The sequence below is a fragment of the Gossypium raimondii genome, chromosome 5, assembly GCF_025698545.1.
Source record: "Gossypium raimondii isolate GPD5lz chromosome 5, ASM2569854v1, whole genome shotgun sequence".
In the NCBI taxonomy this organism is placed as follows: domain Eukaryota; kingdom Viridiplantae; phylum Streptophyta; class Magnoliopsida; order Malvales; family Malvaceae; genus Gossypium; species Gossypium raimondii.
This window is the reverse complement of record NC_068569.1, coordinates 27649584-27663048: the sequence shown is the minus strand read 5'-3', so window position 1 is coordinate 27663048 and position 13465 is coordinate 27649584. Positions and strand designations below refer to the sequence as shown.

Below are 13465 nucleotides of genomic sequence, written 5' to 3'. Positions count from 1 at the left end.
TAGGGAAATACTTTGACTAAACTAATTAATTCAAACAAAAAAACAAAAAGATAATATAAAGATACAATAAAAAAATTAACCAAAATTAACCAAAAGAATTGAGAAATAAAAATGTAGCTTCAGTAAAAGTTCTTTGGCAACGACACGGAATTGAAGAAGCTAAATGGGAACCCGAGGAAACTATGAGAAAGCAATATCCAAACCTCTTTACTGGTAAGATTTTCGAGGACGAAAATTCTTTAGGAGGAGAGTTGTAACAGCCCAGTTTTAGTGAAATCAGAACAGTGATTTCAGGAACACAAATCTGAGGTCAGAAGAAATTTATTTTAATATTATTTTATGGTGTACAGTATGATAAGAATATCGTAGAAAAATTTTGTTAAGAAATTTTACCGATTACATACATGTCTAATCTGATAAAAAGGACTAAATTGCATAAAATGTAAAAGTTAAATTCTAGTAGCTAAAGGTATCAAATAGCTATGGAATTCAAAATTGTAGGTCCTTATATGGCAAATAGACCATTTAGAGGAGTTAGTAGATAAGGATGATTATTCATCATTGGAATTTAGTAAATTATTAAGGTTAATTTTGGAAAGTAAATGATAAATTGATGATAAATAAATAAAATAAAACAAATTTTCATCATTTTCATCATCTTTCCTAAAATAAAACATGGAATCCCTATCCATGGAAACTTAAGTTCAAGCAAGCTTATTTTGCTTAATTAGGTGAGTATTCTTGTCCCCTTTTTAACAATTTTTGTGTTTCCGAGATTGTAATAGCTTAATCTAGCTATCTTGAGGATTAATTTGCAAAATTGTTAAAGTATTAGGGTTTTTTCATGGATGAGTATCGTTGAATTTTGAAGTTTTATGGTGAAAAATGAAAGGTTGTTGTTAGATAAATAACTTTTGTAAAGAGAATTTTGATGAAATTATTATTTAGGGACTAAATTGAAAAGATGAAAATTTATGAAAAAATTCTAAATTTTGTGAAAATATGAGCTATTATTGATATGCATGAAAATTGGTTAGGCTTGAAATAAGGATTAAATTGTATGAATTTCATTTTTCGAGCTTAGAGACAAAATCATAATTAATTAAAAATATAGGGTAAAATAATAATTTTGCCAAAGATGTGATTGAACTGAATTGAATATGAATTATATTAAATTGAGTTAAATTCATTCGTATAGATCTGGATAGACATAATACGGAGTTAGATCAAGAAAAAGAAAAAGTATCGGATTAGTAGCCTACGAATCTACGAACACTTGTCAAGGTAAGTTCGTATAATTAATTTATATATTTATATGTTTAAATTGAATGATATGTATGTGAAATTTATAATTTCCATGTATAAGTATTGATCACATATTCGACAAGTACTAAGTCTCGTTTAAACCTTGGAAATTCGATGGATACAAATGACATGTCATTAAGGGTTCCCGAGTTGGTTGTGGTTTTGCATGTTTTGTGAACACACCACAGCTCGCAAGAGTGTCCTGTTATTTAGCTCTTATAAGCATCCTGTTATATGGTTCTCACGAGCTTCTCGATATTTGGCTCTTATGAGCTTCCTGTTAATGGCTCTCTTGAGCTTCCCGTTTACGGCTCGTATGAGCTTCTTGACAATTGGCTCGTAAGAGCTTCCCGTTATACAGCTCACATGAGCTTTCCGTTACATGACTCGGAAGAGCTTCCCCTTTATATGCTCGTATGAGCATACCTGTACATGAATTGATAGATTACAGTTTTGTACACTTCGTGTGTACAACTCGTGTATCCAACGATATTTTAAATGTTCAACTGGCAAAGTTCTAATATGAGACAATATGAATTTGAGACGAATTATTACGGGTATATACTTGAAATATATGGATATGGTTTATACATGATATATGGACACATGATGTGGAAAGTATATGTATATGGAAATTTGATTATTGTTGAGCTCATACATGTTTCTTGATAGTCATATGAAATATATGATTAACATGGTTGATGAGGATATGTGTTGAGGCTATTGGCCAAATTGCTTTGGGTATATATCTTGTATGCTTACTTTAAATGTAATTAAATGATAAGTTAAATTCCATGTTATAGAAACTTACTAAGCTTAAATGCTTATTCTGTTTTATTTCCCCTGTTTTATAGTAACTCGGAAGCTCGTAAGGGTTGAAAACCAATCGGAGCTACAACACACTATCCATCGACCTTTTTGGTAGATATAGTAAACTAATTTTGGTTATAATGGCATGTATAAGTTAATTTGGCCTAATGTTGGCATGTAAATGTTTTGTTGTGATTAGCTATTTAAATGGCTTGTGTTTGATATATATATATATGGCTTATCATGTTTGATGTGTGTTTGATATGTTTGAGTGATGGTGATTTCATAAGCATTAATAAGAGGTGAGGGTGGTATTGTCGGTTGGTCAGGCGACACTCGTAAGCTACTGTTATAAATTGAGCCTCAAACTTTTATGATTTTAGTCAATTTGACCCTTATCTTTATTTTGACTTTGTTTACTATTTAATTTTAAAAGTGCTTTTCAAATTAAACTAGTTTTTCAAGTGGAAAGCAAATGTGAAGATATAGTTTTTAAGTGAAATCAACTTTTCAACTCCTTTTTCAAGAAAACGAAAAGTTTTTATCTTTTCAATAGTGGTTTGGTGCCTCCTTTATTTATAGTAAATATACACCATAAATATAATTTATTTTTCAAATTAAATTTTTAAATAATTTATATTAATTATTTAAAAGTATTTAAAATAATAAATTAGTCGGTCGAAATAGTTAGACTTAGAATTAATTGGGGGATTGGTCCAATTAGAGATGTAAAATAATTGACTTGTAAATTAGTATAGATCAGTTGAACTGAACTAAAAAATTAGTCGAAACGGTTGAATTGAGTATTGTTAGTTTTTAATATATTTTTTATTTTTAATAATTTTGTAGCACCCTGGATTTTGGGGTTAGAAGTTTTGTGATTTGTAGGTAGGGTCAATGGCTAGATCTGACATTTGAAGTCGTTTCTGCGTTTTAGTGTTAGAATGGTCCTGCTAGTTTGATGGTTGGTTGTGTTAGTTTAGTTTGGGGTTTTGGGTTTGAGTCCTCATGTGTGTGTTTTAAGGAAATAATTTTAGTCTAGTTTTGTTATTGGGTTTTAAAATACTTATTTTATTTTATTTATTATTTTTTTTGGAAAAAGGGGAGTGATTACGGAAACTTCCCAAAAATTCAGTTTCACATTCTTTTACTTTCTTTTCCACATTTTCAAGACAGTTTTTTTTTTCTTTTCTCTTTCTTTCTCTTTTCTCATTCTACTTTACTCTTCTTTGGGATTTTTCAAAAAAAATATCTTGATGTTTTCTCTGCCATTGAATTCTCTGCTTTAATTTTTGTTGTTGATGTTTAAGTAGTTCAAGGAAATCGAGCGGAGGTAAGTGGTGTTCTTGGTTTTGTAGAGCAATTTTTGGTTATTCATTTGGGTTAGATTGGTATGATAATAATATTGGTATTTTTGTGTAATTGAGTTTTCAGAATTGTGTTGATGAGGCGATTTGGTCGAGTTCTGGTGCTAGAGAATCCGTTTTAAGGTGTGTACCTGAACTCATGGTAATTAGGGATCTTTTTGTAATTGCTAACTCATGATTTTTTGGTCATTTCGGTGTGATTTCGTGACCACATAGGCGGTTCACACGGCCATGTACAATTGTGAATTAGGGTTTTTGGGCAAATTTTGGTGCCATACGACTGTGTGGCCAATTTGGGGATTTTAGTTTACTTTCACATGACTGTGTCTCGTGGGCACACGGGCGTGTGCGTTTGGGAATTAGATTTTAGGTGATTTGGTGCTACACGATAATTTGGGGATTAGGGATCCCACACGGCTGTGTCTGGCAGGAACACGGGCGTGTGAGGCCTTCACACAGCCGTGTCTGCCCTACACCCTAATTTAGTACAAACGAACAGAGAATTACATGGCCTGTTCACACGGCCATGTCCCTGGATCACACGGGCATGTGCCTTTACACACGGGCGTACGTCTCCTTCACATTGGCGTGTTGACCCCTACACGGCTGTGTCGCCCTGTTTTGCAAATTTGTTACTTTGAGTTGTAAATAGACTTGTTTCAAATATCTGTGCATCCCACTCTCGGTTATGACTCTGTATCCAATTTAGATTTGTGTATGTATTTGCAATTACCAGGAATACAACTAGTACTGCCACTTTTGATAAATGTGTGAGAGACGTTTACTCATTAACGTATTTTGCGGAAAGTGTACAAACACTAATGATTCTGAATCTGGTTAAATGATTATGTGCACTTTTGATTCCGTCTATTCGATGTATGACTGTTTGTATGTTGTTCCTGTGAGATTTTTTGCGTACATGCATTTGCATAAACTAATTTTTGAGGATTGGTTGTGAAGAGAAGGAAGTTTGTATTCTATTCTGGTTTGGCAGTTTCAACTGCATTACATTAGTATAGCGGTTTATTGCACAGTATTGCACATATGTCAGCTTTGCTGCATATTGATATCTGAGTGGCTTAGCCCACATACCAGGTGTGTAGGGTTGGATGGGCCTTTTGAGGTCCTATAGGGTGTGCATGGTAGGTTGAGCTTCATATAGGTCTTATGGGGTGTGAACGTGGGGCGGAGAGGTGTTTGGTTGGATGGGTGGGATTGTTTTCTAACATGTGACATATCATCTGAATCTATGTACATATTGTTTGTCTGATTGTTGGAAGTTCTAGTACTATTAGGTATTAGCAATATTACTCTGTTTTTGTGGTTAAGTATTATATGTGCTTGAAATTTTGTAAGTGCGGTCTATATGATCTGAGGTATGATTCGTATATATATATATGACCGTATATAGGTTGGATCTTTAGTTCCTTGTTTTTACTTCGGTTTAGACTCACACTGAGCTTGTGTAGCTCACCCCTTAGTTTTTCATTTTCTTTTTCAGGTACGCTCGTTTTCTGTAGATGGATATAGCATGTGGAGGTCTCAGATAGCCGCATTTTAAAACGAGCTAATAAATTATTCTCTAATTTTAAAGTTTTAATAAATGGTTTTGGACTGTAAGGTTTTACAAGAACTGTGGTTTAAGTATCGTTTTGAGATTTCTTTCAAATTTTTTAATTTAGACTATTTTCTTAAACTGCAGACTAATGTTCATGAATACTTTAAACATAACTTAAATCATCCGATTGGAATTTTAAATGATTATACGTTGTGTTCTGAAATTTGGCAACGGAGTTTGTCACTAGATTTTGAAATGATGCGTTTTTGTAAAATTTTCCTACAATCACTTCGCGGATCAATGTAACTTCCGAGGTTCAGTCTAAACTCCTAAACCTATATCATAATATTTATTAAATATTATTTAATAAAGTAGTTTTAATAAATTTATTATAATTGAAGTTTAGACATTTTATATATAAGCACAATTGTGATTCTGGTTTCATGTCTTGGATGGATTTAAATACATAATTTTTATTTCACAATTATGTTTTTAATAAATATTTAGCACTTTTTAATTTTAATGGTAAATTGTCAAACTTTTCAAAATATTTTTTAAAAGTAATTTTGAAAAACTAATCTTTAGTTAAATTAGATAAAATTTAAAGGAAAGGGGCTAATTTACCAAAAAAAGCCCTTTTTTTTCTAAATTTACCGAAATGGGTTGATTTTTTGATTATTTACCTGAATGGTCCATTTTCAGAGAAATCGCGTCCACGTCAGCGCGATGTCAGGGTACGTGTCAGGACATCGCGTCCACGTCAAGGGCGCGATTTCCTTCCACGTCAGTAGGTCGCGCTGACGTGGACGCGATATCCTACCACGTAGCGCGTTCCCGGGGATGCGATTTTGACGTTGATTTCATGTTTGGGTTTTCTGGCTTTTAGGGTTTAGGGTGTAGGCTTTTTAGGGTTTAGGGGTCCCGGAATAAATTATTTCGAGTTGATGTTTCTGGTCAAATAGTATAAAATCGCTTCTACCAGGATGCTATTTGAGAAGAAATTGTGAAATCGTGCCCTCGTGGACGCGATTTCGCTACAGTTGGTCATGTAAGAAATAATTTTTTTTGACGTTTCTGAGCAAATAGTATAAAATCGCTTCTACCAGGATGCTATTTGAGAAGGAATAGTGAAATCGTGCCCTCGTGGACGCAATTTCGCTATAGTTGGTCATGTAAGAAATAATTTTTTTTGACGTTTTTGAGCAAATAGTATAAAATCGCGCCCTCGTGGATGCGATTTTGCTACAGTAGCAAGTTTGGGCTGAGGCTATAAATTAGGCAGAAAATGTTCTTAGAATGCATAAGTCATAGCAGAAACATTTTAGAGAGGCTAAGAAAGTTAGAGTTTCAAAATGAGTGAACGTATTAGTGTTGTTATTTACTGCGATGGTGAGGTTTGCCACACCGAGAATGGTGTTGTTTTTTTCTCGGAGAATACGGTGCGACTGGCATTTAACCAGAACATAGATTTGACAGAACTTCGTAAAAGAATTAGGCGTAAAATATTCGAAACGACGCCAATGAAAGTTCTGTCAATCACGTATCGATTTTGTTCTTGAGTTGATCCGGTGACATATGACTCATTCGACATAAAATGTGCTCGTAGCTTGGAGGCAATGGTGCAGACTCATCTTGCTAGCGGAGCAACTTATATTGAGTTATATGTACAATTTACGTCGCCAACTGATGTACTTCCGTCCGGTGTTCGAGATGTATACACGACCCCTGGCCGACACTCAGTTAGCGGGTTACAAAATACGAAACAGCTCGTGTTCGGTAGCGGTGTCGAATGCACATCCCCGCAAGACACTCTGTCAGTGGATGAGACATGTACGTCGGTGGCTCGACGTTTGACGCTGGAAATACGTACTGGGGAACTGCATCAAGTTTTAGTGGATGGCAATCTACATCCAATTGGGGACGTTATCAAATGCCCAGAAGAAGGGATGACGTACTACCTATGACATTAACCGGTGAGGGGACGTCGTACGCTACAGATGATTATGGGTTAGAAGATGACTCCGATGTGGATCCACCTCGAGAGCCCGGGCCGGATGGTGCAGAGATGGGATTATTTTCTGAACCGGAGCCTATTCCAACAGAAGGTGAAGATGGTGAAAAGAGTTCAGATGATGAAGAAAATCCACGATTCAAATCATATTCACCTCTAGCCCACAGGCATAATGTCGATCTGTCAGCGGATGATGCGTTAGAGTTTCCAGATCTACCACACCGGATGCGCGATCGTACAAGTTCGGGGGTAGATTTCGGTGAACTTGAAGTTGGTAATCAGTTTACCAATAAGGATAGTTTTATTGGTGCTTTGAAACAACATAGCATCAAAAACAGCGTTAATTACCACGTCGTTAAATCAAAATTTGATAAGTTTGAGGCGAAGTGTGCGGTGCAAGACGACACATGTTCATGGAAAATCGTCGCCTCGTTAAGGAAAATGACAGGGTTGTGGGAGATAAAAAAGTACAAAGGTCCACATACATGTGCTTCAGGTACAATATTAAATGTATCTGAATAATAATTTTATTTTGCAATGTTGTATTATTTAATGTACTCCCTCTGTAGGTGTTTTACAAGATCATCCCAAAATGGATTCAGCTATGTTGGCTAGCTTGATACTGCCCACAATAAAAGCAGATCCTAGGACTTCAGTGCCGGTGATAATTGCCAATATCCGTAGCCAAATAGGGTACACGCCCTCTTACCGCAAGGCTTGGATAGCTAAGCGAAAGGCGTTGGAAAAGCTGCATAGTGGGTGGGACACCTCATATAATGAAATATGGCAGTGGTGTCAGGTGTTAGAGAGATACGTCCCAGGTGCCATCACAGACCTTGAAACGGAACATGCGTACTACAACGGCTGATTGCTACGTGGATGCCAAGTGTTCAAACGCCTATTGTGGACCTTTAAGCAATGCCGAAACGTATTTCCATACTGCAAGTCGTTGGTACAAATTGATGGTACCTTCATATTCGGTAGGTATACTCATCGGCTATTGGTTGCAGTGGCACAGGACGGTGGTGGGAGAATTCTTCCAATTGCATTTGCAATAACACCGGGGAGTCGTTTGATGACTGGGATTTCTTTCTCTCTAGGTTAAGGAGGCATGTGTGCCTCCAACCTGATATCTGTGATATTTCAGATCGGGGCGTCGGTATACTAGCTGCATTTGATCGAGGGGGAAGCTTGTGGCAGCGCACACACCATAGATATTGCCTAAGACATGTTGCTTCAAACTACTACAGGCAATATCCATCTAAGAGCGAACGACGACAAGTGACCAACATGGGTATTTACTTTATAACTGTATTATTTCGTTTGTCAATTTGAATTAGTTTTATTGGTAGAAGTGGTATAAAATATTCGCTATGAACTTATATTGGCAGGGTATGAATTAAATAAATATCGTTTTCACGAGATGTTGGCAATTTTACGATCCCAAAATGAACAAGGGGCGGACTACCTTTGTAACATACGCTTCGAACAGTGGGCATAAGCATACAACGGAGGCCTACGATATGACCATATGACGTCGAACCTGGCAGAATGCATAAATTCTTTTCTTAAAGGAACGCGCTATCTACCGATAACATCGGTTGTGCGAGAGACATATTTTCGTTTAGCGGCGCTATTTCCAAAACGAACAGCAACTTATGCAGGCCAGATGCAGGGTGGCCATGTATGATGCAGTAAGGTAGTTCAAGAAATTAACAATGCGAAGGCGATGGCAAACATCATGCACACAGTGTGTCACGATCGAGCCAATTTATGGTTTCGCGTGACGGAGTTTGACAGACCGCACCAAGGTGTTGTTGGCGGGCAATATCGTGTACACTTGCGAAACAGGACTTGTGACTGTGGGAAGTTTGATGCACTTCGTTATCCATGCACTCATGTTATTGCATCTTGTCAGAAACTCCGTCTGGATCCGCTGAGTTATATGGACGAAGTGTACAAATTAGAAAACATGTACAACGTATGGAGACACGTTTTCCCACCGGTCCGAGATGAACATAAGTGGCCGCCCGTATCTCTTGCTCCTTTTAAGCTGTTACCGGATAGAGAATTACGTCGCAAACCAAAAGGTCGACCTTGCTCCACTAGAATACGGAACAATATGGATATCCGAGAAAGAGCTAGTCAACAGAAGTTGTGCGGATGGTGTAGGAACCCAGGCCATACAAGTCGATCATGCCCTAATCACAGTAGTTGAATGTAATTTTAGAAAAAAATATCAAATTAGTTTAATTTCTTAATTGTTAGTACCAGTCAAAACATTTTACCAAATATAACATTATGTAAAACTATGTAAAATTATTAAGCCCAAAAACTTTTGTTAATGGTTAGTAAAATTATCAAACTATGTAAAATTATTAAGCCCAAAACTTTTGTTAATGGTTAGGGTTTTTAATTAAATTAAGTTAGGGTTTAGGGTTTTAATTAAATTAGGTTAAGGTTAGGGTTTTAATTAAATTAGGTTAGGGTTAGGGTTTTTAATTAGATTAGGTTAGGGTTTAGGGTTTTAAAATAAATTAGGTTAGGGTTAGGGTTTTTAATTAAATTAGGTTAGGGTTAGGTTTTTAATTAAATTAGGTTAGGGTTTAGGGTTTTAAAATAAATTAGGTTAGGATTAGGGTTTTAATTAAATTAGGTTAGAGTTAGGGTTTTTAATTAAATTAGGTTAGGGTTTAGGGTTTTAAAATAAATTAGGTTAGGGTTAGGGTTTTTAATAAATTAAGTTAGGGTTAGGGTTTTTAATTAAATTAGGGTAGGGTTAGGGTTTTAACTAAATTAGGTTAGGGTTAGGTTTTAATTAAATTAGGTTAGGGTTAGGGTTTTTAATTAAATTAGGTTAGGGTTAGGGTTTTAATTAAATTAAGTTAGGGTTAGGGTTTTTAATGGTTTTTAATTAAATTAGGTTAGGGTTTTTAATTAAATTATGTTAGGATTAGGGTTTTAATTAAATTAAGTTAAGGTTAGGGTTTTTAATTAAATTAGGTTAGGGTTATGGTTTTTAATTAAATTAAGTTAGGGTTAGGATTTTAATTAAATTAGGGTAGGGTTAGGGTTTTTAATTAAATTAAGTTAGGGTTAGAGTTTTTTATTAAATTAGGTTAGGGTTAGGGTTTTTTATTAAATTAGGTTAGTGTTTAGGGTTTTTAATTAAATTAGGATTTTTTTACATCAAATAGAACTTATATTTAATTAAATCAAATAATATCAAAATAACTCGGAAAAATTTTTATGCGTATTACATAAAATAAACTTCTATTTCATTACATAAAATAATAAATTTTAATACGATAATCAATGTCTATGCCCGGGGGATTCGGTTCCACATGGCGGCCGTCGACGGTTACGCGCTGGATTCCTCATTCCTCTAGCTTTAGGCGACGGTTGTTCTTCCTCCAGTGCTGATTGTTGTTCTTCCGGTTCGGCATCTGGTTGTCGGACTTGGGACGATGATCCACCTTCAAAGAATAGTGTATATGGAGGTGTTTGCATCCTGAACGGCGACGGTGTTTGAAAGCCATGCGTTGCTAGCGATTGGTAAAAAGGAGAGCTCTACAACGGCCCCCCTTGCGACTCCTCCTGCGCCGCTGGTCTAGTTATCGGTGGTCCGCTTGGCATAACAGGAAATGAATCTGATCCGGGCATTTGACTCTAACCTGCCATAGGATTCAGAAAAGGATACATGTACGAGTTAGGGTACATATAAGGGCTAGGAAACACACCTGGCATCATAGGGAAAGGCGATTGCGTGGGTATCATCTGTTGAATTGCTGCGTCAGGTGACTGCGTCGGTGCTCTCGTTGGGGACGGTGATTGCATGGCTGCTGATCATGAGCCGTGTGAATGTCTGGGCCTCGTTGAGGGGCTGCCTTTCCCTTTCGCCTTGGATTTAGAGGCCCGCGCCTTTCCCTTCCGCCACGTATTTGCCGCTGCCTCTCCTCTGGTGTAAGTAAATACGGCTTGCCATGGATCCTAAACCATGGCATGTATTCTGGAACGCACGCTAACTCCAGAACGATGATTTCTTCCCGAGTAGGTAGATATTCATGCCGATTTTCCCACATTTTCGTGTACTTTAACCAGTATCTAGGCCAATCCGTACCTAATAGCCGAAGGTCGATTTTGTGGTGATCGTCAAACACCTCAGGGTCCTCAGGAATCGGTTGTCTACATCCAAACTGTCGTAGGACTCTGTCTGTCTGGTGGGGCTCCACGGTTGCATAGTTGATCAACACCACTTTCGCGTGCCAAGCGTTCGGATTTTGTAAAAACTCTTCCGGGATTATTGGCCGGATTACCGGATCCTCGTATGGTGTCCATTGAAACTACATGAACATGATAGAAATATTAGTTATATACATAATACAAAATACAAAATAATAAATACTAAATATCAATCCACTAGCGAATGTATGGAAATATCTATTTGCAATAATACTTACTTCTGCTTCCGACCGTTGCTCCAATAGAAGCCGTATATCTTCAAGTTCAGACGGTAATCCACGATAACTTGCCGGATGGTTCCACCTAATTAAATAAATTTTTAGCATACGTTTATTCTTACAAAATCTACATAACAATTCCAAAATGTAATATAAAATTTACCTCGTTACGAGTGGGAATGTATATGGGTGGTTCACTCGAGGACGTCGAAATGGAAAGCGAAACCGTGCCCATGATTGCAGTAATGACAGGCAACCTCCGATGTTTGCTCTCCTCGATCGCACACCCCGCACATCTCCCGATATAATGTTGCCAAGACGGCATACCCCACTAAATTCAACGCTCCTCTAAAATCAACGAGTTTTAATACCACCTTAGATGTACGGCTCGGCGTGACGTGTCCGCATCGATAACCTCCAATTATTTGAAGAATGTATGATCGAGCATATCGGATTCTTTCAATTTCGGTTGAATTTGCATTCGAATCGGGGAATGTGGCACGTAACCAGCCCATCTCCACCTTACCTCCATCCATTTTATCTGGAACAACGCCCAAAAGCTCGTAGCACACCGCCTCCCAATTGCTAGATTGGGCAAACCTGGTGACTGGGTGCTAGTCCACCGGCAATCCCAATTGCAGATGGACATCTTCTAGAGTGATAGTGCACTCTCCACATGAAAGACGAAATGTGTGCGTCTCGGGTCTCCACCTCTCGATCAACGCACTGATCAGTTTCGGCTCCAACTTGCATCCTCGGCCTACCGTCGCCACATGCCAAAAACCTACTTCCCGTAGGTAGTTCTCTACTAACGGTGATGGTGGAGCATGCATATTCCGGATATTGCATTCCAATACCCGATCTTCAGACTTTTATAACAAATAATAAATTAATAATTATCTAAAAATACGTAAATAAAAATATCTTAAATAATATTTAAAATTTAAATTTAATACTTACCATTTTTATTTGCTCCACCAATATGTGATTGCTATCAAGACGAATCAATGATCCGGCCATTGATGAAAATATAAAAAAATTTAAAATTGTTTTTAAAAAATATAAAAAAATTTAAAATTATTTTTAAAAAAATGAAATTGAGGGGAAATTGAAATTTAATATGGATTTGAGAGATTTTTGGAAGGAAATTGAGAGGATTTTGGAAGGAAATTGAGAGTTTGAGAGAATTTTGGAAGGAAATTGAGTGAATTTTAGAAGGAAATTGAGATAGGATTTGTTTGTGGAAAAAAAAAGGGGTGGGAGTTTTTATAGTTTTTTTTTTGACCGTTGGGGGTGGGGGGGCAACGGTCAAATTTTTGACCGTTTGGGTACTGTTCACATGCGAGGGACATTGCGTCCACGCCGGTAGCGACTGCCGACGTGGAAGGAAATCGCTCCCTCAAGGACGCGATTTTGCCCACGCCGCCAGTCGCTACCGACGTGGACGCTGATGTCCGACATCGCACTTCGACATTCTTATTTGTCGTGGACGCGATTCTCGGAAAATAGACCATTCCGGTAAATAATAAAAAAATCGGCCCATTTCGGTAAATTTTGAAAAAAAAGGGCTTTTTTTGGTAAATTAACCAAGGAAAGGAGCATAAAAATAGAAATTTTGTCGTGTTTCAAATATCTTTGATTTTTTAATATTATTTTAAAATTCAATAAATTAATGTTTTAAAAAAAAATTAAAGTAACTGCCCACATAATTGCCTCTCGCTACAGCAAAATTCATAACTCAATTCTTCGAAAAATTAAAAGAAATGTTAAATTTCGAGTTGATGGAATCGAGTTCTTTGAGTTACTCAAATTATTTGAATTAAATTAAATATTTCGATTAGAGTTTTGAGTTTGAGTTGAGTTGAATTTCACAATTCAATAACAAATTGATAGAAATACATTTTTGGTTTTGTTAACTTTGAAAATAAATAAATTGATCTCTCTCATAAAATTA

At 36.6% G+C, this 13465-nt stretch overlaps 1 protein-coding gene across 1 annotated transcript; it reads right to left on the bottom strand.

Annotated features, from left to right (window-relative positions):
- Positions 1 to 10291: 10291 nt before the first annotated feature.
- Positions 10292 to 12972, bottom strand: LOC128041019 (serine/threonine-protein phosphatase 7 long form homolog). Its single transcript, XM_052630301.1, has 4 exons — positions 12862 to 12972; positions 11675 to 11859; positions 11512 to 11596; positions 10292 to 11394 (listed from the first exon to the last, which is right to left on the bottom strand). The coding sequence occupies exons 1-4, from the start codon at positions 12970 to 12972 to the stop codon at positions 10825 to 10827; spliced, it is 951 nt and encodes a 316-aa protein (XP_052486261.1). The 3' UTR covers positions 10292 to 10824.
- Positions 12973 to 13465: the final 493 nt, after the last annotated feature.

Excerpts from the sequence above, each read along its gene's own strand:
- LOC128041019 (XM_052630301.1), bottom strand. The coding sequence starts at position 12,972 with ATGTCGGACATCAGCGTCCACGTCGGTAGCGACTGGCGGCGTGGGCAA. Across the intron at positions 11,860-12,861 it reads GCTACCGGCGTGGACGCAAT|AGGAGCGTTGAATTTAGTGG; the intron begins GTCCCTCGCATG and ends CGTTGATTTTAG. Across the intron at positions 11,597-11,674 it reads ACATTCCCACTCGTAACGAG|GTGGAACCATCCGGCAAGTT; the intron begins GTAAATTTTATA and ends TTATTTAATTAG.